We start from the raw sequence: 26262 nt of genomic DNA, 5'->3' as shown, positions 1-26262 counted from the left end.
AATATTTCATTGTGTTTCTTCAAACAAATTATTGGTTCTTATTTAGGTATATAGTTCTCCAAAGTACTTTTTGTAATATGTTCAGATGCCTCAGTTTATTTCCAGACCTATCCTAATCCGGGTCGCAACGATCTACCTGCTCGCTCATATCCCTCACAATGTTCCATTGTTCGGACAGAAAGGTACTGTTAGACAAAAACCACCCCGGAATGCGTTCAGTGTAGCCTGGCGAGTGGCCAAATGTTTGCGAGTGCTGAACCAAACACAAGGTTTTTGAACCTTTGGCCGCTGGCTGAGCAGGAAAGCCAGCTGTTGCAAACGCACGCGCATCCTGCGCTCAATCGACCTCGGGGTGGGTAGATACGTACTCCCTCCGAAAGAGAGTCGTGGGTGGGTGTATGAGTGAGTGGCACTATGAGTGAGTCCTGCACATCCTTGAGCAACAGAGTGCTCAGATTCGAGCGCCAACTAAGCTCTAACGAGCTGAGCATCGAAACTTGAAAACTGCCATTAAACTTCAAACAAAAAGTATGCAAAGTTTGGATTATTTTGTATCGGTGGACAGAGATTTAATTGCCGACCCAGCTTAAGCAATGTCCGGAATGAGGCGGAAGCATATTCATGTCCCGCCATAAAGCCAAGTTGCACGGGCAACAATTGCAAGGAAAAGACACATAATCATAAACAAACGGATGGACAAAAGCAATTGACACGAGCAACAAAAGCGGCAGCATAATGGAGGCAGCACGGAAATTGCGTATACGCCGTGTGCCCCTCTTGTTGCTCTCGGTTAGGTTTGGTTCGGTTCGTTTCGGTTTGTTTTGTTTCCTGCCGCAGGCTGACACACGCAACAAACAATGGCCAGAAGTCAAATGGCACAATAAACGTATTTGTGATGGAGCACCCGAAATGAGCATATGATGATTACGAGTCCCACACCCCACTGGAGGTGTGTGTTTGAGATGGCATGAGGTGGGTCGAGAAAACGCAGCCTCCCACTCGGTCGCCCTGACATTTCAACGATCCAACCTTGGATATTGCCAAATGTGGTCCTTCAGTTTTAAGCCTACAAAGTTGTGCGCTAAGCCTGCGAAAAGTACGGAACGGGAACGGTAGAAAACTACGGGCATAAACATATAGGAGAGCTCTGTCATTGCATTTGAGGGCCGTTGGTTCAGCGCTCACCGAGTGGAGTACATAGGCGACAAGGACGACCGACCGCCCGACCGAGCCAGCGAGCGAACGCCCGAGTGGGTGGCACTGGAACAGGCACAGGCCCACTCCTTCCGTAGGTCCGAGTCGAAGAGTCGAAGAGCCGAAGCGACAGGCAGTGGCTGCCAAAGGCGGGCGCGGTTTGGCAACAAGGACCTACATTCAGTCGGATCCTGTCCTTCGGCTCTTATCGGCCCGATTTTGCCTGAAAAACGAGGTGCCGCGGCCGCAGTGCCAGCAGTCCTCATTCAGACGCGAATCCGTTGACAACGCGGTCGCCCCAGGGGCGGATAACTATATCCACGTCCCACGACCCACGATATCGCACCACGGAAACGACCACGCGTAGTGTTAACCTTTCGAGCGCCCATGTTCCAAAGCTGATTTATCCCGGAGAGTGTTTGCTTGTGCTTGCTCTGGCTCCATCTGCACCTGCAGGTGTGGGAGTTTCCCCACTTTTTCGCGATTCGTCCTTAAGGAATTGCATCTGCTCTTTCAGCTTCTTGCAGCTTCCCGTTGTTCCAGCCCTCGGTTTAATTAGTTTGCCCGATTTGTCTCGGTGTTGACACTTGGTCTTACGCCCCATTGCGCCATGGGGCCACGTTAAGGACCATATCGGTATTGGCATCGCCTCCAACTTGGCCAGCAGGCATGTAAGCTCAATTAGGTCCCGAGCACTTTCATGCTCGAAAAAGGTCCCAATCCAATTCCGAAAGGAACGCGAGTTGCGGAGCTACACGGAAAAAGTTCCCTTTCAACTTAGTATCAACAGTTAAAACTTCCAAGCTGATTGCACTGCTTTCGCAAATGTAAATTTAGATTTTTCAGCAATTTTCCTTTCTCTTTCAACTTGGAGAGTATACTATGAAAATGCAGTATTCTGTCTTTGGTTCGCTTAAAGATATCATTGATATCTTTTAATAATTCCCAGGACGTATTGCATAGATATAGATATTTTAAAATTGATTCAATTTTTTGTCAGAACTGTGTAGATCTGTGTAGATTTGAAAATAAGGACAAATTTAAGAACATGATTCTACATTCTTCTTCTCTCTTTTTATAAAAACCTTATTAAAATATTGATTTTATTTTATGATGATTAATGTAAAATGTATCGCTATAGCCATTGAATATAAAAAGGTGTTTGTGAAAATTTCTCTTTATTGAAAGACACACTATACTTGACATTGTAAATGTATTAGTTTTTTTGCTGTGCGTGGTCAGTTTGAATTGTGTGCCGAGGGGTCCTTAGTCGCCAGTTTGTCTGATATGGACACTCCCATGGAACCGCACAAAAGAATGTCGAACTGGCTTCGTTTGTTACCAATTGTTTCAATGCTTACTGGCAATTTTTTGGCACTCAATCGAAGAGTGCTGCGTGCGCTTGGCAGTTGTGCTTAATGGAATTTTTATGCGCTGCTATTGAGTTGCTCAATTGCTCGTTGGTTCGATGTTTGTGTGTCGCTTTTTTGAGGTCAAAGTGCACGCTCCCTGGCTTTTCAATTGTGCCAAAAACAGCAGCCAAACAATGGCCGAACGGACATTAAAATTAATTAGCGACGCGCATGTGTTGCAACTGCGGCGGTGACCATGTCCCTGAGCCGATACCCTCGGCTCCTATGCCCGATGCCCGATGCCCGATGCCTGATCCCCAATCCCCTCCAGCTGCATTTATCCAGGCACCCAGCATCTGGCCTTATCTGAAATATGCACACGAGGCCTTGGGCCGCCGACTTTTTCGTAATGTCAGCCAAGGCAACGTCAACCAGCTGACGAACGACCCAGCCATTGCATTCCGCATTCGGATTCGCATCCGAAACGGCAACAAACTGTTGTAGGTGATTTCAACAAAAAACAAAAAAAAAGAAAGGGTCCTTGGGCGCTAGAAGCGAGTTTCTAGAGAACTGCATTTATTGTGCAACTTCAGGGCAAACACAGCTCAATCCCCGGATAAACGAGATGTTGCGGGGACATGGGTGTTAATTAAAAACTGTTCTCTAATCCAAAAGCCACAAAACTTCCTGCATATCCTACACAAGCCAACGAAATGCCAAGTGACGATGCCATTTTTATAGACCTTTTCTAAAATAACCGAGATACGCGATTCGAGATACGACTACAGATAGCGATAGCGAAAGCGAGGCGCCAGTGAAAGTGCCATCCGCCCAATCAAGACGGCCGGATGATTTGATGATGGCAGCCAGCGGGCGGATTCGCAAGCGAAAGCATAAAAGCCATACTAGTGGCGACGTTCCCAGTACGACGACTAGTGTACCCATGCCCATTCTGACCATGGCGCCTGGAAAAGTGGTCGAGGAGACAATGGAGGAAGCCGCCCTCGCCGGGGATTACAATAATTTCACGCATAATTTCGTCGATTTGCAGAACCTCTTGAGTTTCAACGAATTGAATGGCACTAGTAGTAGCGGTGGTGGAGGTGGTAGCAGTGCTATCAGCTCCTTGAGCGCATCGAGTGCCATTAAACTGAGTAACGGCGCCATTACAGACACTTTGCTGGGCACGGTTCTCACTACCGCCACGGCCACGGTGGCTCCGGCAGCCACTTCACTACTAGCCACCTTGGCGGCCACCACAACAGCATCTGCGAGAGGATCGCTGGCGGGCAAGTCGCTGGCTATCGCCGACGCCACTTCATCCACCTACTATTCCAACTTGCTGAACCTATCGCCGGCCACCACCAGCTTGATCTCGGCGGCTGCGGCCACCAAGTCGTACAACGACAGTGTCCTCCGGTGGGAGCAGCTGGACGGAAGCGTGGACTTCGGATTCGACCCACTCTACCGTCACTCGCTGGCCATGTCCATGGTCTACTGCGTGGCCTACATCGTCGTCTTCCTGGTGGGACTCATCGGGAATAGCTTCGTGATCGCCGTCGTCCTGCGGGCTCCTCGCATGCGGACGGTGACGAACTACTTCATTGTGAATCTGGTGGGTGGACACCGTAAATCTCGTGGAGGAACCCCATTAATTTGAAATAAAATTTACATTCCCCCCTCTCCAACGAAAGGCCATTGCGGACATCCTGGTCATTGTCTTCTGCCTGCCAGCCACTCTGATTGGCAACATCTTTGTGCGTAAGTATCTCTTTAATTCCGCAAGATGCCGACGAGATTTATTTGCCACTGGGGGGCACATTAGCTGCTGGGGAGAAGGCGAAGTTTTTCTGTTTGTTCTGCATATTAGCCCGATTTATGTACTGCAATTAATCGCCGCTTAGATAAAGCCCTGCCAAATGGCACTGACGAAAGTTGTTGCTCCTGCGTGCTTACGCTGCGTATGCGTAATGTGTCCGATATGTTTGGTAAAGTGTAATGGACCCTCATTAGACCTAATGTCGGCATAAATGTCCAAACGAAAGTGCGCATACTTCTTCTGAAAAAAATAAATTATGGCATTTTATTTATACTCGGTTATATTTACTTTCGACAGACATTCTGGGTTTCCGTTTATTTGCAAACTGCATTTTATGTACCAGACTCCTTGGCTTCGTCTGAATTTTTAGTACATGCACAAAAAGGACATAACGATGCCGCATCTGGAAAGTGCCAAGCCTTGGTATCAAAATTTAATAGCTTTCAGCAATGGTTGACTTTTATAAACTTTATAACTATTAAAATAGACTGCCAAGACAAAAACCAGTTATTCGTTAAATCAAGGGAATAAATCTTACACAGTACGCAGTAAAAAAAAAGAGCCAGAAACACAAATATATTCCGTGGCAAAGGATGCTCACACTCAATTAAATTAATTTGTACTCTTTCCTTGGGAGCCCTAACCTTCTTGGAAACGACAATCCGACTGGGCCAAAGAACAAGTGTCTATTTAATTAGAGGCCAATTCCAGCAAATCCCAGAGACGACCCACAAACGACCCGATAAACGAGGCTACGCATAATTGTATGCTTTAATTTAAATAAATTTCCCTGACATGCCTATCCATCCGTCCATCTATCCGTGTATCTATCTGTCCCTGGGCGCCGTCTTACACCCCCAATTGGTTTCCCTCCCGCGACTTCCCCGCTTCCATTCGAAACGAACTTTGTGGACTGACATCCAAATTGATAGTCGTAGACCTGGACGACAAGGTGAGCAGGTTGGCAAATGTCTATGCAAATCGCCGTCGACATGGAAAAATGATCGAAATCCTTGGTAAATCAAATTCCGATTGTGGAGCACGCCATGCAAGCTCCATCCTTCACTGCAATTTGCCTTCGATGGCTACCCCAATCCCAGTCCCAAGTCCCTAGTCCCAAATCCCAATGCCAGGTCGTAGGCTCGCAGGTTGTGCCAAGTGTTGCCAATTAAGTGACTCCGCCCTGTGAGAACTCTCCTTTTCTTGTTGCTATACAGCGGTACACTGGCAAAATTTCAATAGCGCAAAACAAAATGTTGAATTATTTGAGTTGAATAAACAACACTTCTTTGATACAAGTATATGAATATAGTCATATTTTAATCCAAATTATTTTATTTATTTATTTTCCTATGCTGATCAATTATTTATCACTATTCAATTCAATTTTTCAATTTGAGTTAAAAAAAAATTCTATTTGTTTAAAAGTTCTTCCTTATCACCAGCAGAGATAAGGAATAGATAGATAAATATATTTTTAGTAAAATTATTTTAAATATTTTATATTTAAATACACATATATTTTAGTTTATTTGCCAACCTGCCAGATTATTTGTTAACCTGAAAGTAAATATTACATACCTGTAAAAAAACCTCCAAACGCATTTGGAATTATCAGATGTATTTTCCAGTGCAGCTCGACTTCTAGACTCGGCACTGCACTTGATCCCACCCCATTCCTCTCCCCCAAAGACGCCCACTTTGGGGGAAATGTAGTAAACGAAGGCTGCCGAGTGAGAATCGCCAGAAACGAATGAAGCGAGTGGCGAAAAGTGAATGAGTTTACCTCCGCCTGCATTGTGTATCTGTATCTGTGTCCGTGTCTCCGTGTTTGTGTCCGTGTCACTGCGCACTCTCTCCGCTTTCTCTCGGCCGCTCTCACTCCCATGTGTGTGCTCGCTGCTGTGCATGTGTTGGTGCATTGGTGGCTGCTTTTTGGGGTGGCCCAAAGGATCATCGACACAAAACTGACCTAATTTCACAAATTCAAGCTGGGCGCAGGGCCGACAGCTCTTACTGGGTCACTGGGGGTGGTGGGCGGTTGGTGGTAGATGGTAGATGGTAGGGCTAGATGGTTGGATGGTTGGATGGTTGTTTGGATGGAGCACCCTTTAGGCCGCCCACTCCACAGTTTTCGCTTGGCATGTCTTAGCTTCAGCTGAGCCGCCGATGCCTGGCATAAACGCCAGTCACAACAAATTGCAGCCCTCCCGCTGGCATTGGGGCTTTTGGGGTGGCAAATGCTCGCCCCTTCTACTCTGAACCCCACTCACATTCCTATTAACTTTCGACAACCTGCTGAAGTTAAACGAAGGCAAAGGGTTCGGTGAAATAGCCCTAATGCAGCGGAAAAAACATGTGTTGCCAACTATTTGCATATATATCATATTATTTACAAACTTAAGTTTCACGCATCATTTTCGTTCTTGATTAACAAACCACATGTTTTCAGGAACATACATTTTTTGGCTTTATATATAAATGATCTTTTATTTTGTCAGTTAATGATACGCTATCAAAATGTGTACTGTGCACTGTGATCTCCATCATGACATTACTACTGTCCTATGCCACAACCTTTTCTCTATGTGTAGCACAGTGCGTGGGAGTTGGGAAGTTTGGCATACTTGCACATCGAGCATTTCACATTGCTGTCTGATAGTTCCCTCTACCCGCGCCGTGCGAGTGGCAAGTGGGCGGGATGTGGAATGGCCGCCGTGTTTTGCCACCAAAATGAATTATATAAAATCAAATTCGAGCCGTCAAAGACGACGTCGCCGCTGCCGCCGCTGCCGCCGCCGCCGCCGCCGCCGCCGCAGTCGCAGCCGCAGCTGGCAGCGCCGCCAACGGTGGCCATCGCCGCTGGCAGCGCCATTATCTAAGCACACCTTCAAGCCTCAGAATTGCAATGGAAGGTTGTTTGCATTCAAGGCTCTTTGCGGCTGGATGAATTGACCTAAATATTTCGCTTGGCAAACCTAATAGTCAGGGTTATACCCACACACACTTGCGAGTTGCCAGTGGGTGTGTGTGCGTGGGGTGGGGTGGGGTGGGGCACCTGTATTGGGCTGGGCCTGTACTCTTTGTGGGTGCTTTCCGGCTGGTGGCTTGTGGGTGGTGGTTGGAATGTGGCGCTGGCCCTTATTTATGTGTGTGCTTCGAAATCCAATAAAATGCGAAATGAATTGATTTCCCAGCAACGATGCCGCCTTGAGACGAAGGATATCCTTGCAACAGCAACAGCAACGGCAAAGGCAATTGTCTCAGATGGCGCTTTATGGCCATTGTTGTGCTATTTTATCAATGGGAAATCGTTATCATTACGGCCCTTTTTAGATCCGCATCTCCCCGTTGGGTAAATCTTGCAGTCACGTTGCCAGTTTGTTCATTAAGGGGCCACGTGATTTGTGCTGGGCGAACGCGGCGTATGCGTAACTCGGAGGCAGACTCTCCCGCATTTCTGTTGCCCTATCCCAGATGAAGTCATTTTTCAGCTCGCCAATTGTATTTTAATTTAGTCTCTACGTGCCGCAGACAAATGGCGTCTAACCTCTGACCCCTGCACCTAAGATCTGCAGCCTCTTGGCTCCCGCAATCCCATATCTCACCTCGAGGTTCCCCGATTCAGATTCCAATTGCTATTCCCACCCCGAGTTCCACGCGCATTTCTCTGCGAACTAGCTGTGGTATTCAATTGTCCCGTAGAGCTGCCACAGAAGTCGCCGCAGGACGTGACGCCGCGGCGATAATCATAACAATAACGCATTTGCCAGAAGTGTTATGTTATGCCTTCTCCATGGCCACTCCACTCCATTCCACTCCACTCCACGCCCATTCCCGATTCCGAACCTGCGGATTTGTGACGCCTGATTATTTCATTAACTTTACGATCCAACTCCGTGCCTGACAATCCCGCCACCGAAACGAATCCGCCATGCCAGAAATAATCCAATCCACTTCGCCTACACAGAGGGCACAATCACGGATTGGGAGATAGGAACGTAGCGAAACTTCGTTGAACCTATCAAGGCCTCATAAAAAAGACATTAAAGTGGAGCTTTTAAGGGGGTTTATTTTTGAACATATTGTTTCTGACCGCGTCCTAAATTTGTAATTGAGCAAGTAATAGTTAACCATTAAATATAAACAATAGGAAGCCAAAATGCTTTTCAAAGGAAAAACAAGAAACAATATAATTATTTTAAATTTAATCACATTTTTTAAAATACCACCCGTACTGTTGTCTGTGTCACAACCAAAAAACAAAGGTTCTCGCTGAAAGGAGGGTAAGAGGCTAAAAAATAAAAGGCTTAGGGCGCACTTGACATTTCTTAAGGGCTGATGGGGCGCACACCCTCACTACCCACTACCCACTACCACCACCCTCAACCCACAACCACAACCCACCACCCACAATCGAAGGCTGCCGATAAGCCTGAGTATCGATTGGTATTATCTCCTCTAGTTGATCAATATTGAGCACCAGCTTTCGCGTATAAATGGAGGCGTCTGTTTGCCATATGTTGCCATGTCAAACACACTCCAAGTCGGATCAAACGCCCATCCCATTTTCACCTTGGCGGGATGGCTGGATGTTTGCAGAGCAAACTGTGGAGTGTTTGGTTTCACTTGAGGCCTCAAATGGGTAATGCCACAAGGAGATTTTGGTTTGCCCCGTCACGCAAGTCAATTAGGGTTATTTCGGTAGCTACAATTATGTTTGTGCAACACATTAATGTAGCCAACGGTTGGGGTTAATAACAGATTGGTTTCGTATGACTGGTTATTCTTAGAAATAATCATATATTGCCTAAGCTTGTGGTATCTAAAAATAACTGCTGGCATATTTGCTAACCCTTGACCTATAATATTTATTTTTTTCTATGTATAATGCGGTTTTTGCGGCTCATTAAATATTTACTATTCCTTCTCAGTCGTTTTAAGTAAACAAAAACAAATGTTAAATGTCAACTTTTCTCGTTATTTGGAAAATGTGGTTTTCCCTTAGTGTGTTGGACAATTTAATAAGTTGAACCGTGTTGAACGCTTCAGCCTGTCAAAATACTTTCCATATTTACTGAAAAGCCATTGTTTGTTTGGGATTATCGAGAAGTCACTTCACTGCGCTAAGCTAACCACAATATAAACTTGGTTAGGACACTTGACTGCCAAAGTGCACTGGTGTTAACTTTAATCCCAGGCAAACCATCCGAGTCACGTTTGTCTGTCCTAATAGAATTGCATACACAATTAGATAGTTTATTTGCCCAAGGGAAGTTGGGGAACGTGTAATTTTGAAAAAGTTCATCCTGTGGCACTGCTAATCCGGTGGCCCGCAAGTGATGAAGCATTTCGGAACCGAATTTGAATTTAAATTGTTTTCAAGCAACTTGAAAGCATAAAGTTTGCCGAGTCAAGAGCTCCCGCAGACACCCATATATCAAAGTTCACCCTTATCAGCATAATATCAAGTGAGTGGCCAAATACACTCGCATTAATAGCCTCGGATCCAGTCTGTTGCACTTGCAGGTCTGCCGAAAGCCATTTCAAATCGGAGGAATAAAACCGAAAAACCCATTGGGGCTGCTGTCCTGTGTACACACTGTTGATTGTTTGCCAGGCGGGAGGATGTGGATGTCCTCCCTGCACACCCTGCAACCCTGCAGACACACATGATCCTGTCCAGAACCTGTCCAAAGCCGCAGAGTTCACTTGCACGAAGCGCCACAGAGCCAATAATATTTATATTTTTATGTGCCAAATCATATTAAAGTTAGCTTTTATTGGGCTGCCTCGGCGGCTTACGGTGCGTATGCATAATAAAAAGCGACAACAAATCGAGATAAGACAGGCGAACGAGACAGGAAATTAGGAGCCCAATGACGCAGGAGGCGTCTCCTTGTCGAGCATTGAACTGCGTGAACTCCTTCTGCCAAACAGCTAACTGCTAATGATGTGTGGGCCGCACTTGCACTTGTTTAATTGCCATTCGATATGTCATGAACCGGGCGCCCTGTCATCAACCTTGGGAAGCTCCCCCTCCATTTGCACGCCCATGTATGCTTTATAACCTTTTGTGTCTGAGTGAGTTATGCCTCTTAGCATAAAATTCATAACGCTCAGCTATGCGAAAGTAGAGCCCGTGTATTCCATTTACCATCTCCTGCCACAAAATGGAGTAAAAGGAATACAAATTAAGTTAGGCAGTCCTGCGGTCCACCGTGGTCTGGCTCTGGGCAAACAATGCTCTGCCCCCAGGACCCCAGGACCGCATTCTGCCCCACCCACTCCGATGGCAGGGCGCAATCTGAGACTTGTCACCAAATTATGAATGATATGCAGCACATAAATCTCAGTCAGCAAACAACGACGGGAACGTGGGCGGCGGCAATGACAAGAAGCATTGAACGCTAACCAGAACTCGAACCCAACTGTCCGTGACTACCACTACACTACCACTACCACTACCACTATCATCACCATCATAAACAAAACCACTACCAGTGCACTCGGGGAAAATCAGGAAAGCTATAAAGAACTCCATTAGCTTGTATAAATTGGATGATCTCCCAGCTGTAAAGCTGTAGCTATTTAAGATTAAATGTGAGATATTGAAGATATTATTCAGGCTCATTACATTTATAAGCTCGAATCCTTTAGCATTTGCTTGGAATTTATTTAAATTGCATTTTTTCGTGATACCCCTATAATTATTAGTATTGGTATTAGGTTGATATTATTATCATTATTTTGTAAGCTAAGCAGTTAATTAAAGAGATACGCCCTTTACTATTTGGAATATTTCCCAAGAGAACTATAAGGATCTTGTGGTCGGTTAGCCACATTAATTTGATTAGTTTTTCGTGGTTAGGACACTTTAAAGTTTTCGGTGCAAAGTGTCTTTGGGGAATTTCCAAAAAGCCAATTATTTTGTTTTCATAGGCCCTGAGGTTTCCTTCAGTGTATTACTAGGACACCAGCAAGGACAATGCGACCGAAAGTTACTCAGCATAATTTGAGCATTGTTTATAACCAATATATACTCACCTCCCACACTCTTTCCCCCTTTCATGGTTCGCGAACCGCTGGAACTCGCAGCCTGGATGCTCGGATGGCTGATGTGCAAGTTTGTGCCCTACATACAAGGTGTCTCCGTGGCAGCCTCGGTCTACAGTCTGATTGCCGTTTCCCTGGACAGGTAAGTTGAAAACACTCGCTCAAATTACGTGGCTATGAACTTTTATTGTGGGATCGTGGTTGTGGGGTTCAGGGAGGGATTGGGTCTGGTGGGGAACGGGATCGGGAGCGGGAAAGGGAGAGGGAGAGGGAGACGGGTTGAAACTGGACCGTATTCACTGCAGTTAATGATGCACGACAACAGCGGGGGCGGCATGATGCACTGGAACCAGGGGAACCACCGGCCTGACGGCATGCACCGCCACCACGGGCTTGTGGACGACGGGGGTGATGACCTTGACGGCTGCCGGATGATGAACAACATGGCTGGGAGAGGGAGGGGAGAAAAGAAATGAATGAGTGGCCCGGTGGTGCGATAAGCAGATTGGAAATGAATGGCCTTACGAGTGCACTGAGTGAGCTCCATGATGGATGATGGGCGTGTGGACCACCGCCGGGTGCGCCACCACGGGTGCTACGGCCACCACTCCGGGATGCGCGTAAGCCTGGGAGGCGGCGAAGGCGGCGAGAACGAACAGCTGCGGCGGATCAGAGTTTACGGATTAGCCTGATTAGTGGCATTAGACGGAGCAGCAGGTGGCTGCCACTCGGCAGTGCATTTGGTTAGTTGTCGCAGACTTTAAGTCATATATAACTCGTTCTGGGTAGGGAAAACCGATCCTAACAAATAACTAGGTGGCTAATACAAACTTTAAAGTGTTTTAATATGGACTTGATGTGAAAATGAATCAAATTTGAATGAATATTTATTCATTGCTTGCATTTTTGTTCAACTACTAACAACTATTGTCAGGATTTGTTTTGTAACATGCGATAGAGAAAGATAGTTATGCTTGGACTTAAACATTTTAGAACTTTTCCTGCACACTGATATACTCACAACTTTGAACATTTTGAGGCGGTGTTTTTTGGCGGGATAACTGAAGTAGGGAAGGCAGCTAGGCTAATGATTTCTAATTGTAAACTGGTGACAACTTGAGCTCCGAGTGCGGCTTTTATAGGGGATTTGCACCAGGCGACCGTTCCGAAAGTGAGCGCCACTCAATGCAATCGGCTGCGGGAAAACTGGTCAGTAAGGCAGCTAGGTAGTTAGGCAGTTAGGCAGTTATGTAGGAGAGTCAGTGGAGCAGTCGTCTCAAGATCAAGTTCATCATATGCTTCTACGGCTCACCTTGTCCGTATTAGGCGCTGCTTACAATCAATTTCATGTTTCTCGTTTTTTGTGCATTTTCAATTGCCTTAGAATGTTGTTGGCCGCCATAGCGATAATATTGATACCATTGGTGATTGACCGCCAAGAATCAAAGTGTCACCCCTGCGTTTCCGGGCCCATAAAGCATAAAAAGTGATAAATTCGGCGAATGTCGCGGTCAACTGATTTATCAAGTGAAGCTGTAGTCCCTCGACATGTGCCAGTCATAGCCCCAAGGACAATAAGAGTGGCCAGCCGCCCGCCGCTTTATGTGCACTTCCATTTATATCAATTTCTGGCCACAATCAGAGAAGGAGTTCCGCCCAGAGGCTTCTGTTTCTGCTTCTATTTCTGCCACTGCCATTTTTCAGCCAGCGGGACAAAGGCATAGCGCCTCCCTTGATCGTTTGGTCACCCACAGGCCCGCATGTCAGCCACCTCCCACGCTTAATGCCAAGCCATCCAAGTCCATATCCTCATCCACTCCCAAGTCAAAGTCCAAGTGCGAGTCCAGCTACATCGATGTCCGTTTATCCAGTTGTTTTGCTGTGGTTTTCTCCTTTTACGAGCCATCGTAAACTGAATCGAAATTTAAGATTTATTATCTGTAAGATGAAACTTAAATCTCTTCATGGACTAAGGATGCTGGGCCCGTAATGCCCCTTCGACTTAGCTTATCACTTGCTTATACTTATATTTATACTTATGCCACTGTCATTTAATTAGGGTATTTTCTTGTCTGAATACGTATGGGGGTGTATAGCTAGATTGCGTATAATCATAAAGTCTATAAGAAAGCTTACCCGCTTACAAACATTGTTGTGTCTTTACGGCGCTAGTGTCTTCCTCGCAAATGTCAACAGTGCGTATGGGTAACCGCAATAGGAAGCGAAATAAGAGCCATAAAACCACGTGGATCTAGACAGAAACACGGGGTTGTGTGGCAAATATTAAATTAATACACTTGCGACTTATTAAGTGCTTTAAAGGCGCAAATATCAACTACTTGGTTTTAGTTGTACTCGGAAGAAGTGCTTCGCAGTCTTGTACTTGAAAAGGATTTTGTCAAGACATTATGTATAAGCATTTGGCCTAATAAATATGCTAATCATACTGAACTGACGTCCTTAGAGCTTTCGGCAGCGGAATTGATAGACAACAATTACCGTGATTACTAAAATAATAATGGTAATTTCATTTTCAGCCAGCAGTCTTCCCAAATTACATAAAAACTTAGATTAATCTATAAGGCTATTTTATTTGTGAACAATCATAAACAAGTCGTAAACGAATAAGGCAAAACTTTGTTTTTAAAGATCATAAAATAGTTTAGACCATCAAAAGTGTAGACAATATGATTTGACTAAGTTTCAACATCGAATTCGAGGTTTAGATTCTATTAGACTGCACCAAAGAAAACTGGTGAATGCTTTTTCCGAGTGCGTTGTTTTCCCAAAAGAACTCAATTAAGCTCTCGCCTGATTTATGACCGTATGGTCCAATGGGCAAATTATGCAAATGCAATTGGTTTGCTCCTATAAATAAACGTTATGACAATTTGATTATTGGCTTTGCGGACCGCTTTGTTGGCCCCAGGCCGCCCACCTTTTTTCGCCGAAATGAGGGTCTCGGCCACATTGTTTAGCTGGCTATTTTTAGTCCGGAGTCGGAGGGCTAGGATTCTGGGGTAGTGGCTGGCCGCCCTCTAATGGAATTACCGCTGTGTTATCTGCCAAATGTTTTGGCGGACAGACGCAGGCGACGACCCAAAGTCCAAGTCCAAAATACGAGCACAATGCACGTAATTACATGATTCGGGCCAGGAGCAGACACCCAGTTGGGTGGTCGGGACAAGTCTTGTCTATGACCACTGAGCGGGCGCCACAATGAGCCGGCTGCACTAAGCTAAATGAAAAATGCTGAACTCGTTGCTGGCCCCATAGCGACTCGTCTCGCTACCTCGCAGCTCTTATTCAAATTACAATTCATTATGGCAAGCAGAATAAAAAATGACACCCCTGCTCCAGGATCAGCAGGAGCAGCAGGAGCAGCAGGCGGGTTCAATAGTCGAGATTGGAAAGCGAACACTCAGCAGAAAAAGGCTTAAGGATGGCTGTTGGCATCCTGCGTGTGCGAATTAATCAGCGGAGATATTTGCATGCCGAGCTGCTCCTCCTAGTTGAAACGGTGTCGTCATCGTCATCGCCGCCTCGACTCGACGCGACTCGACAGCTTGATGATTGCCATTATCCTTGAAGGCTCAGAGCCGTCAGCGGCATCTGGAGCCGGAGCTCCTCCTCCTCCTACTCCTACTAAGACTCCTTCTTTGACTATTTGGTAAAAATCCCCTTTGTTGGGACTCCCCTCTTGCAGGTTCATTGCCATCTGGTGGCCCCTGAAGCAGATGACAAAGCGACGTGCCCGCATCATGATAATTGGCATATGGGTAATCGCGCTGGTGACCACCATCCCTTGGCTGCTCTTCTTCGACCTGGTGCCCGCCGAGGAGGTCTTCTCCGATGCCCTGGTCTCGGCCTACTCGCAGCCGCAGTTCCTCTGCCAGGAAGTGTGGCCCCCGGGCACGGATGGGAACCTGTACTTCCTGCTAGCCAACCTGGTGGCCTGCTACCTGCTGCCCATGTCCCTGATCACGCTCTGCTACGTGCTCATCTGGATCAAGGTCTCCACGAGGTCCATCCCCGGCGAGTCCAAGGACGCCCAAATGGACCGCATGCAGCAAAAGAGCAAGGTGAAGGTCATCAAGATGCTGGTGGCCGTGGTGATCCTGTTTGTTTTGTCTTGGCTGCCGCTCTACGTCATCTTTGCGCGGATCAAGTTCGGCTCGGACATCTCGCAGGAGGAGTTTGAGATCCTCAAGAAGGTGATGCCGGTGGCCCAGTGGCTGGGCTCCTCGAACAGCTGCATCAACCCCATTCTGTACTCAGTGAACAAAAAGTACAGACGCGGATTTGCGGCCATCATCAAGTCGCGCAGCTGCTGTGGACGCCTTAGGTTAGTTCATTCCTTAATAAATTGACCTTATATATGCAGATAAATATTTATAGACCTAAAAAATTAATGTGAAAAAATTTAATTTTCTATTTTTTTTGCGAATTTTAGGTACTACGACAACGTGGCCATCGCCTCCAGCACCACCAGCACCCGGAAGTCATCGCACTACCACCAGAACAGCTCGAGGAAGAGTCCGAGCAGCAAGGGCAACGCGGTGTCCTACATCTACGAGCACAACTCGCTGCGGCGCCACAACATGATGCTCAAGCAGGACAGCAACCTGTCGCAGCAGATGCTGCTCAAGCAGGACTCTCACGGATCGCGTCAGTTCCTCATCAAGCAGGAGAGCTCCTGCAGCGATGCCTCCGGGATCCGGCGACCCCTCTGCCAGCAGGACAGCAATGGCTCCAAGGTGTCCCTGTCCAAGCAGGACTCAATTGTGTCCTACATGGAGGCTCGACGTGCGGCAGGACACGGGCTAAACGACACACTGGTGGACAGGGAAAGCGTCTCGATGGACGTTTGTCGGCGACAGGGCGCCACCCCGAGCTCCCTGCTCGATAAGCGGCAGAAATTCGTGAAGCAGGACTCGGTGATCTCGTTTGTGGACCAGCGACCAGAGCAAAGGCGCCATCAACTGGTCAAGCAGGACTCGGTCATCTCCTTCGCCGACCAGCGACGCGGGCTGCTCCACAAACAGGACTCGCTGATGGCCAACCGCACGGGTGATGCACCCACCCACCACGTTTCCATTCTGAAGAAGACCGACTCGCAGCTCAGCTACGGCAGTTCTACTTCCCCTCGCAGGAATGCGGATCTCTACGAACAGGCAACATTGGGTTGAACGAGCTCCTAACTCTGGTAGATAGATACCAACCACCATTTGTTTGGGTCGGTTTCAGTTGAACAAGTGGGATGAACTACGTTAGGGGTTTATGTAATCCAGCAATATTAAAGCATAATTACGATGGTTTACCTTCGTTAATAAGGTGTACTCTAATACGTTCTTGAATCACACAAACCCCTAGGACTTTTTGCTTAACAAATCGACCCAACCCAACATACAAACTAAAGCAACGATACCAAAAACTTACCGAACCACAAAGGAAACTTTAGCAGATAGTCAGACAAGGATCGAATGAAAGTCGAGTGATAGGCCTACGATTGTGATACAAGTCGGCAGTGCTGGTGGGTTCAGAATCAGTAACTAGGCAGTGCCGCACACATCCGTCATCGTCGTTGGATTGAGTAGTGGACGGGATGAAGTGCCAGTGAGGACGGACATCGGGATGGACCAATTGTGGGTGGGTATATCTAATCAGAGATCGCTTAGCTAGGAACAGACACGCCACACAGACACCACAGAATACAGAATACAGAATACACAGGAGACACTCCCCACAGACCTAATAGGTAATAGATGTTTTATACGTGTTTCAGAGGTACTACACAAAATAGGAACTACTCCTTGGCTATGGCTATATAATACCTGTATGTACCGTTACGCAGTTTTAAGATTGTTTGTACTCGCAATTTGCTATATCGAAAAGTTTGGTTAAGAGTGGGCGGAACAACGTGGGAATCGATGGGGTTATAATAGCTTAGCTAAACTTTTTGTACGACGGCGAACGTGAGTGAAACGGGCAAGTCCAGTATCATAGTTGAGAAACGAAAACAAAACAAAATGAGATAACACCGAGGTCTAAAGTAACGTACCTACTAAATTTTTGTATGGAAATTCTTACAATTTATACATATATATTTATATTGATTTTGGAATAAGCAATATGCAATACAAGCGTATGTCTGCGCGTACGCCGTGTATCTATCAAACAACAATAATCAATTTTATTAGAATTTTACACAACTGAGTCGCGGCAGCGGAAATGGCACAGCAGCGGAAATGGGTAGTGGATTAGTAGACGACAAGCACCGGAAGGCGGGTGAAAATGATAGCGATTGGCACACCATCCAAGCTTTGTGATCGGTCAATCGCCGATTATTTCGATAATTCGATGTTTCGGTATCGCTGGGCAGAGGCAGCAGAGGTAGTGAAGGCATCGAACGCGCACAAAGTAACACTTGACCATGATGGGACAGAGTAGATTAGGGGGATGGAGTAGTCTAGGGATTAGGGCTAGATTAGGATTAGAGCAGGACGAAGGAGTAGGTTGTCCGCTAAGTGAGCACAAAGCAGTCAAAGATTTCGCACTAAACGTATCACTACAAACTAACAAAGAAGCAAACAATAATCGAACTCAAATTCGTTAAACACTAAACACCAATAAACTTTAAACTATACGGAATAAAATTTTAACGGATAGCGCAAGGAGGCAGAATCAATGGTAAAACTATGAAACTAAACGTAACGATTAACTATGCAATTTTATTGTTAGCCAAAATTTTATAACTGTCAAGTAACGAACAAGTAAATATTTATATGTATACAGAATATATCAAGTATAAAGCATACGTTATATATCTTTATATACTTCGATTGCATTAGGCGCTGATCGGCAGAGTTTTGATTGGCTTTGGTGTAACCGAGGACATCTGTTCAGAGATTTATTTTAGTCGTACTCATCGATCTCTGCTCAGACTTGGGAAGCTAAGAACCCGATCCAAAAATGGAAAAGTAGAACACATGCACAGCCCGATCAAAACTCCAGCGCTTAGTGTAAGGCAAGAATCTACAATGAGGAATATCAATAATATATTTCAAATATACAAACATATATTTATATAGGCCTAGCGACTCATATGCTGGCAGTATGTGGCAAGCATCCACAGCAGCGAACAACAACGTCTAGTAAACAAGAGATTACATTTATATAAATACATACATATTATATGCTGCAAGTACGAAGGGCGCGCAATAGAATGTTCTTTCCCGCTTTCGATTCCACTTAAAGAAGAAAGAACCCGAAAGTTGAGAGCAGGCTGATTTAAGCAAAGTAATATTTATCAAATACCCCAATTTGAACTTTAGGTTTTAAAGTTTTAAAACGTAGAGCATACCCATACTCACATGCATGTGCATTATGTTCGTTATTTACCGATGCGGAAAACAAAATAACATAAAATATTTAAAAAGAGATCGCGCGTTAACCAGTTAAACCGAAAGCATGGCATTAATAGCAACACAATATTATATATGTAAATATATGTGTTAATGCATACATATATATGTATATTTATCGCATAGAACTAACACCAAAGATACATGCATGTTAGCAGAAATAATAAATAAAAATTCAAATAAACTAAAGTGGTACTACCTTAATTGGAGCATCATTTACGTTTCCAAATGGACTACAATCGATTTAGAGTACAAGCTCTAAATATTCTAGAACTTTGCCTGAATAATAAAAAACACCAGTAATGTAGAATACTTTTGGGCAATACTGAATTGAACAATGTTTATATAATCCATAGATACCATTTAAAATTTGTAATGATGCCGCTATCTTGAAAATGAAGGAATACCACTTGCGATTTGAATAATCTATCAGCTCTTGAAAACCCCTTTCAACTAGATTTTTTGAAGCTATCTGTGCTTAAACTTTTCACCAAAAGCTCCGCCTATTGATAACCGATTAACATCGTTGAGTGGTAAAAAGTAGTAGAGATTGTACCTAGTCTTCAGTTGAATATCAGATCGAACGGACTTGCCATGAACCGCTGGTTGAATCGCGTTGCTGTAGTCACCGGTGCCAGCGCCGGAATCGGAGCAGCCTGCTGCCGGGATCTGGTGGCCAAGGGAATGGTGGTAGTGGGCCTGGCCAGGAGAGAGAAGGTCCTCCAGGACATAAAGTCCTCCCTGCCCGCCGATCAGGCTGCTCGCTTCCACACCCGTGCCTGTGATGTCAGCAATGAGCAACAGGTCATCGATACCTTCGCTTGGATCGATCGCACCCTGGGTGGTGCCGACGTGCTTGTCAATAACGCCGGGATCATACGTCAAATGAACATTACGGACCCGGAAAATTCCGCTGATGTGCGGGCCATTCTGGACGTAAACGTGTTGGGAGTGACCTGGTGCACCCGCCAGTGGTTCCTATCGCTGCAGCGTCGCAAGGTGAACGACGGTCATGTGGTGGTCATCAACAGTGTGGTGGGCCACTCAGTTCCGGCTGTGGAGGGCTTCAGCCTGAACATGTACGCGCCCTCCAAGCACGCGATCACCGCCTTGACCGAAATCCTGCGCCAGGAGTTCAACAAGAAGGGTACCCAAACTAAGATTACGGTAAGTGAACCTCGCTCGTCAAGTTCGCATAAGTACTGATAACGATGTATGGCCCATTTTAGAGCATCAGCCCTGGTGTCGTTGCAACCGAAATTTTCGAAACCGGCTCTTGGGAGCAACCCACTGGCATGCCCATGCTGCGATCCGAGGATATAGCCGATGCTGTGTCCTATTGCATCCAGACGCCCCCAACCGTTCAGATAAAGGAGCTGATTATCAAGCCGGTTGGGGAAAGGTTTTGAAGTGTTCGCTTTGATACGAACGCCAAGTATGCACTTTACCTGTGCAACTACGCAAATACCTTTCAGTAGCAGTGCAAATAAATAAAAAATCTAAAAATTTAATTAAGAGAAAAATACACTCAAGGGGGCTCTTTTATCTTAGCTTAGAAAACGTGCTTAACTGGTTTTTAGTTACACCAACCTTCAAACTGCCTTTCTATCAAAACCGTTCGTTCATCGGGATTATTAATAATCAGTAATAAATCTTTATCATGCGATTTTGAATAATTATATGTTATCAAATCTTACCTAGACAAACACCCGCATTATTCCGGAATAATTAATGATCTTTTCATACCAGAAAAACCAGAAAATTAAATTAATTCAAATGAATTGAATGAGGAATTATCTATTAAGTTGTCAATCGACCCCACCCAGGATTTTGCTTATAATTTTAAGAATTTCCCCAAAAGATAACACGTATGATAAGATAGATAAGAATAATTTAATTTAAAAGTTTTGCCCAATACCTACAGAACTGCCAAGAGATGGATGTCTAAATACATTTAAGGTAAGTCACTAAACTTGGGGTAACTGCTGAGAGAGTCAGTAATTTATCCAAAACTCTCGCCATGATTTATGGTTGAATCGGTTTGCCGTCGTCCAGCGCCGGATCGGATGCGCCAGCTGTCGGGTACTGATCATAGCCAAGGGAGTGATGGTAGTGGGCCTGGCCAGAAGGGAGAACCGTTTTGAACTTAATCCATTGTCGCTCCTAAGATGTCAGCAATGGGCAACAGGTACTGGATACCTGTTCTTGGATTGATCAGAATTTAGATGCTCCGATGCTCATCACTCGAGGATAGTGCGAAGTACAAACATTATGATTTAGGGAAACTAGGATGATCGGCCATTCTAGATGCAAATGTACATGGACATGTTCATTGTAGAATTAAAGTCCTGCGACAGTAGCTTATCAACAAAGGAACCCAAAATAAGTTAACCGTAGGAAATACCTGGATGGAAGAACACTGTAGATACGGAAATACTCAGTTGGTTGGAACACCGGCATGCCCAAACAGAGAACACAGGATTTAGCAGGTGCAATATCAAATTGCATGCAAGTTAAGAAACTTGAGTTCACTTTCAAACTCGTCGGCGAACTAATATAAACCTTCCTTTGTTTCTTAATAAGAACTGAAATAAGCTGTGCGTGGACCAACTAAACAAACAAATAATTGCACTTGTACAGTTATTGCACTTGTAGTAGTTAAGTAAACTTAGAAAGAATATAATGATGAAATAATGTTCTAAATTCTACTATATAACTAAAATAAAAATATTAATTTAAATTAATTGGGCAGTACGTTATTAGATTATGTTTGATTTTGATAACAATTTAAACTCAAACACGATATAATTTGGTGCTTGCTATCGATTCCAACTATCGATTGCAAGCATAGTGAAATACCTTTACTGACTCGTGCTACAACCGTTGTTCAACTCTAGCCAGCAGTTGTAGTTCGTGTCGGGATTGTTTTTTAGATTAATATTTCATAACTTTTAGACCACTAATTGCCGAATTGGTAAATTCTTCCAAATTGCAACAAATTCAGTAGTGCCACTTTTCACGGCTTTCACTGCCGTCGCGTTTCCTTGCCTCTCCAAAGACAAGCTAATTGAATTACCCACGCACACAGTCGCAGCCCAGCAATCCATCGCCTGCGTCATAAGCTATTTTCGTCGATAATAGAGCCAAGAATCCGATCCAGAAGATGGACCCAAATCAACAGAAGGCCCAGGAGACGGTGGTGGCCTCCGTGGCACCGCTGCTGGAGGATCAGCTGGAGTTGGACATGAAACATTGCTTTGAGAACCTGATCGTCATCGACGTGGGTGCGAATTTGACCAACAAAAAGTATAGCCGTGATCTGGATTCCGTGGTGCAAAGAGCCAGAGACGCAGGTTTGTGTGTGACATACAGATACTACATGTGCAGGCATATGCATATGCCTGGGCAGAGTCTTCGTTTTGGGGCGAGGCTGCGAAAACACACAGGCAGCCAGAAGGTCGGTCTATTGGCGAGCAACAAGTGTGCCTGTTTTGATATACGTATGTGCCCTTGCAGAAGGTACTACAGACTAAATGAAAAGGTTGCTTGAGATCCAGAAATGAAGTAAACAAGCCTTCAACACAACCATCTTTGCATATACTTCAGTTCTTAAACAAAGCTTAATAAATGTGTATATGCAGGAGGTAGATGTACATATATGACAGAAGTCACATATTTTCTCTTTCTACATAAGTCGGCAGCCGAGTGCACGTTGCACTAACTTTCTCCCGCATTACCTTTTTCAGGTGTTCAGAAACTAATGGTTCACGGAACTTCGGTCAAATCGAGCAAGGAAGCGCTGCGCCTCTCGCGCATCTATCCCGACATAATCTACTCAACTGCTGGCATTCACCCGCACGACTCAAAGTCCATCGTGGAAGAGCCGGCCACGTGGTTCGACCTGGAGCACATCGCCCAGGCACAGGAGTGCGTGGCGGTCGGGCCCTGCGGCTTGGACTACCAGCGGGACTTCTCCGAACCGGACGCCCAGAAGCAGATCTTTGCCAAGCAGCTGCACTTGGCCGTCCGGCTAAATAAACCTCTGCTGATCCACGAGCGGTCGGCTCAGCTCGATCTACTCGAAATACTTGACAAGTAAGAGCCGTAGATCTGGTTTACAAAGTTTTCAACTGTTCCCCACGCAGATTCGAGAATCTGCCGCCTGTGATCATCAGAGGTTTTATGGGCACCGCCGAGGAGGCGCTTAAGTACCTAGAGCGCAGGTTCTACATCAGCCTGACGGGCTACCTGTGCAAAGACAAATCTGATACTGGCGTCCGCCGCCTGCTGGAGGACGGCACTTTGCCGCTGGACAGACTGCTGGTGGAGACGGATGCTCCGTTCATGTACCCAAACACAAGGGCTTCCAAGCTGCCGCAACACGTGAAGACTGGCATCACCGAACGTTCATTGTTGTACTTACACAGGTGGGCGAAGTACCATGTCCTATAATAGGTCAATTTTCTAATATTACTTTCAGATATTGTACCTTCCAACGCAACGAGCCGTGCAGTTTGCCCGCCATTGTGGAGATGATAGCTGCCTTCATGAAAAAAACACCGGACGAGGTGGCTCTGGCCACCGCCTTTAATGCCCTGAAACTGTTTGGCTTGTCCTAAAAAACGGAAACGGATCCGCATGTAACTGAACGACAAAGTGTGCCAACCAGCAGCTTTAAGCCCGCAACTCTATAGATTGAACGAGCCTGAGTTTCACGATAGACTCATACCAATGTGCCTTAACCACTAATCGAATTCAGGATGAAGCGCTTATCCTGATCCCCACACATACATCCATCCACAAATACGACCCCCATTGCATGCGAAATGTACGTATACGTATATAACTATATATTTAACCCCCCGCCGTAAAGGTGCAAACTATCGATCGAAGTTTGCAGGGTCTAGCTGTAAGTTGTTGGAATTTCCAAGCAATTGCTTTATTTACTCGAGTACCCAGAGAAACGGTGCCAAGGTGGTGCCTCGTGAACGTCGACTGCGGATTCGCACGGGGTCGGCACTTCACGCCTCGAAGCGCGCTTCGAACTCGCTCCCGAAGCGATAGATTTAAATGTTAAGTGCTGCAGCTTGTCTTTTGTTTGTTTCTTTTGTATTTAGGCTAGAATCAATACTTTTAGTTCGTGTCTCTGTTAGCCTGTAGTCGTACTTTTGTACATATTTATTCTTGTTGCGACGATGACGATGATGATGATTATGAGAAACGTAATGTGATCATTTTAAAAGCTAAATATTTATATGATATTCAACATACAAACACATTAGTTAGGCTATGAAACATATTGAATATCGTGCGCCTATACAAACTATATATTGTTATATTTGCATATACAAAGCGTTGTACTGAACTGATCGACCCGCGGAGGTTGCATAAAATCCGCTTTGTGCCCATTGTCCGCACACAGACACACACTATTTTCCATTTGAATAAAGCGAATTTGAAACCCAAACGAACAAAAGCCTGCTTTGAGATGTCATTACGTGTATTTTTGGTTGGTTAGCACACTTAAAAGCGCTGAATATTACTCAAGTCCTCAAATTGCTCCAGCTGGTGCAAATTGTCCCACCAGAGTTTTAATCTATGCTGCAGAATCAGAGAGAACCAGGGTGTCAGCGGGGCACTAAACTTGGCCACCGCCTCGTCGATTTTATCGCGCCGCAAGTAACGCACCTCACTGACCTCGTTGCTATTTGGGCGCAGCGTTACGTCTTTCTGCAGGAACAGGATATAGTCTATCTCGTGCTCGCCCCACACGCCGTCGCCCGTATCCGCGTAGTGGATGCGGGTCAGGTAGCGAAAGTCTTGGGGCTGCAGTTCCTCTGTAGGAATGCCAAGTTCGTAGTTGAGTCGCCGCTGGGCGGCCACACGGATGCCCAGGGCGTTGCTCTCCTGGCGCTCCTGCTCAATCTCGTAAAGTGGATGGCTGCAGCACGCGTTGGTGTAGGTGTTGGGAAAGGTTATCTACGAATAGAGTTGGTAATGGGCCTTGTAAAATACACATTCTTCAAGATTTCACCTTGTGAGACGAACGCTTCTGCACTAGCATCTCTCCCTGGGAATTGAAGAGGAAAACACTGAAGGCTCGATGGAGCTTAACATCCTTCGTCTCTGGATGCACTCGGTGACAGTCTGCCTTGGAGGCGGCCCCAATGGCCTGATCGTTAGCGTCCACCAGGATGCACTGCTCCTTGAGAGCGTGAGCCTGCAAAGGGTCGTGTACGGAGAACTCCGTGGGAACTTGGCGCTGCTGTTGCTGGCCCACCGCTGTCGTAGAGCAACCGCGCAGCCAGGATAAGCGGGGCAGCAGGAGATTTAAGCGAGAGGCCAACATTTTTGGTAAATGACTAGTTTCGTCTGGGGGCCCAAACAAATATGAAAGTGAATCTTTGTAATACAGCACGCGGGGCTGCCAACTCGTTCGCTTTCTCCGCGACCAGCTTGCAGCACTGCCGAGGAAACAGCTGTTCCGGAACAGTAGTGGTAGCCCTGCTCCCAGTGATACACAATTTGCTCATAATCAGTTTTTCGCCCCCATTGTCGAAATAAAAAAAAGTTGTAAATAGCCAAGAAACGGTCTAACAAATTTCTCTAAAAATGGTGAGCAAATAGCCAGCTATAAGCATAGACCCCTATTTAACCCTCAATTCGCCCAGATACGATTCATACTTATACAAAACCGAGCTGGAAAAACTCGCCTGGCCAAGTGGTACATGAACTTCGATGACGACGAGAAACAGAAACTGATTGAGGAGGTGCATGCCGTGGTCACAGTGCGCGATGCGAAGCACACCAACTTTGTGGAGGTGGGATCAAGTCTAAGTCCTATAGGAGAACCCCTTTATCTCATTTTTGCCTTCGTAGTTCCGCAATTTCAAGATCGTCTACCGACGCTATGCGGGTCTGTATTTCTGCATCTGCGTGGACGTGAACGACAACAACCTGTGCTATCTGGAAGCCATCCACAACTTCGTGGAGGTGCTGAACGAATACTTCCATAACGTGTGCGAGCTGGATCTGGTGTTCAACTTCTACAAGGTGTACAGTGTGGTGGACGAGATGTTCCTGGCGGGAGAAATCCGAGAGACCTCGCAGACGAAGGTGCTCAAGCAGCTGCTCACGCTTAATTCGCTGGAGTAGCGGCCCAACTCATATATCGGATCTGCCAGATGCATTCCCCCAGGCGCTACACCCGCTTATCGAATCTTCTTTCATATACTATTACGCGTATTATTATTATTATTATCTTTAATGTGTTCTCTATGCAAACACTCAAATGTTAAAAGCCGTGTTTAGAAACAAATGATGTACCATAAGAGATTGTATGCAAAAGTTATGAGTGTATGGTTTTTTTATGGGGTGTGATAGGGGTCAAATGGCGATAATAATCCATATATTTTCT

The 26262-nt window shown here is 45.7% G+C and overlaps 6 protein-coding genes across 6 annotated transcripts; 4 read left to right on the top strand and 2 right to left on the bottom strand.

Moving 5' to 3' along the window:
• The first annotated feature begins 1454 nt into the window (after positions 1-1454).
• On the top strand, positions 1455-18381 carry LOC6553334 (neuropeptide SIFamide receptor). Its single transcript, XM_001979271.3, has 6 exons — positions 1455-1557; positions 3222-4161; positions 4241-4307; positions 11464-11563; positions 15128-15766; positions 15875-18381. Exons 2-6 carry the CDS (start codon positions 3403-3405, stop codon positions 16608-16610), a joined length of 2301 nt encoding a protein of 766 aa, XP_001979307.1. The 5' UTR covers positions 1455-1557; positions 3222-3402; the 3' UTR covers positions 16611-18381.
• On the bottom strand, positions 11588-12532 carry LOC6553335. Its single transcript, XM_001979272.3, has 3 exons — positions 12443-12532; positions 11947-12080; positions 11588-11868 (listed from the first exon to the last, which is right to left on the bottom strand). Exons 1-3 carry the CDS (start codon positions 12452-12454, stop codon positions 11727-11729), a joined length of 288 nt encoding a protein of 95 aa, XP_001979308.1. The 5' UTR covers positions 12455-12532; the 3' UTR covers positions 11588-11726.
• A 1000-nt stretch (positions 18382-19381) lies between the features above and the next one.
• Positions 19382-20372, top strand: LOC6553336 (farnesol dehydrogenase). The gene is made up of 2 exons (XM_001979273.3): positions 19382-20012; positions 20075-20372. The coding sequence occupies exons 1-2, from the start codon at positions 19440-19442 to the stop codon at positions 20252-20254; spliced, it is 753 nt and encodes a 250-aa protein (XP_001979309.1). The 5' UTR covers positions 19382-19439; the 3' UTR covers positions 20255-20372.
• Positions 20373-21685: 1313 nt separating this feature from the next.
• Positions 21686-24316, top strand: LOC6553337 (3'-5' ssDNA/RNA exonuclease TatD). Its single transcript, XM_001979274.3, has 4 exons — positions 21686-22198; positions 22592-22940; positions 22991-23272; positions 23326-24316. Exons 1-4 carry the CDS (start codon positions 22009-22011, stop codon positions 23462-23464), a joined length of 960 nt encoding a protein of 319 aa, XP_001979310.1. The 5' UTR covers positions 21686-22008; the 3' UTR covers positions 23465-24316.
• Positions 24317-24322: 6 nt separating this feature from the next.
• On the bottom strand, positions 24323-25315 carry LOC6553338 (isopentenyl-diphosphate Delta-isomerase 1). Its single transcript, XM_001979275.3, has 2 exons — positions 24880-25315; positions 24323-24824 (listed from the first exon to the last, which is right to left on the bottom strand). The coding sequence occupies exons 1-2, from the start codon at positions 25192-25194 to the stop codon at positions 24369-24371; spliced, it is 771 nt and encodes a 256-aa protein (XP_001979311.1). The 5' UTR covers positions 25195-25315; the 3' UTR covers positions 24323-24368.
• A 19-nt stretch (positions 25316-25334) lies between these two features.
• On the top strand, positions 25335-26196 carry LOC6553339 (AP-2 complex subunit sigma). Its single transcript, XM_001979276.3, has 3 exons — positions 25335-25460; positions 25517-25666; positions 25725-26196. Exons 1-3 carry the CDS (start codon positions 25458-25460, stop codon positions 25998-26000), a joined length of 429 nt encoding a protein of 142 aa, XP_001979312.1. The 5' UTR covers positions 25335-25457; the 3' UTR covers positions 26001-26196.
• Positions 26197-26262: the final 66 nt, after the last annotated feature.

Source organism: Drosophila erecta, unplaced genomic scaffold (assembly GCF_003286155.1).
Source record: "Drosophila erecta strain 14021-0224.00,06,07 unplaced genomic scaffold, DereRS2 tig00000000-arrow-pilon, whole genome shotgun sequence".
In the NCBI taxonomy this organism is placed as follows: Eukaryota; Metazoa; Arthropoda; class Insecta; order Diptera; family Drosophilidae; genus Drosophila; species Drosophila erecta.
Note: the sequence above shows the minus strand (reverse complement) of the source record. Positions and strands in the feature narration are given on the sequence as shown.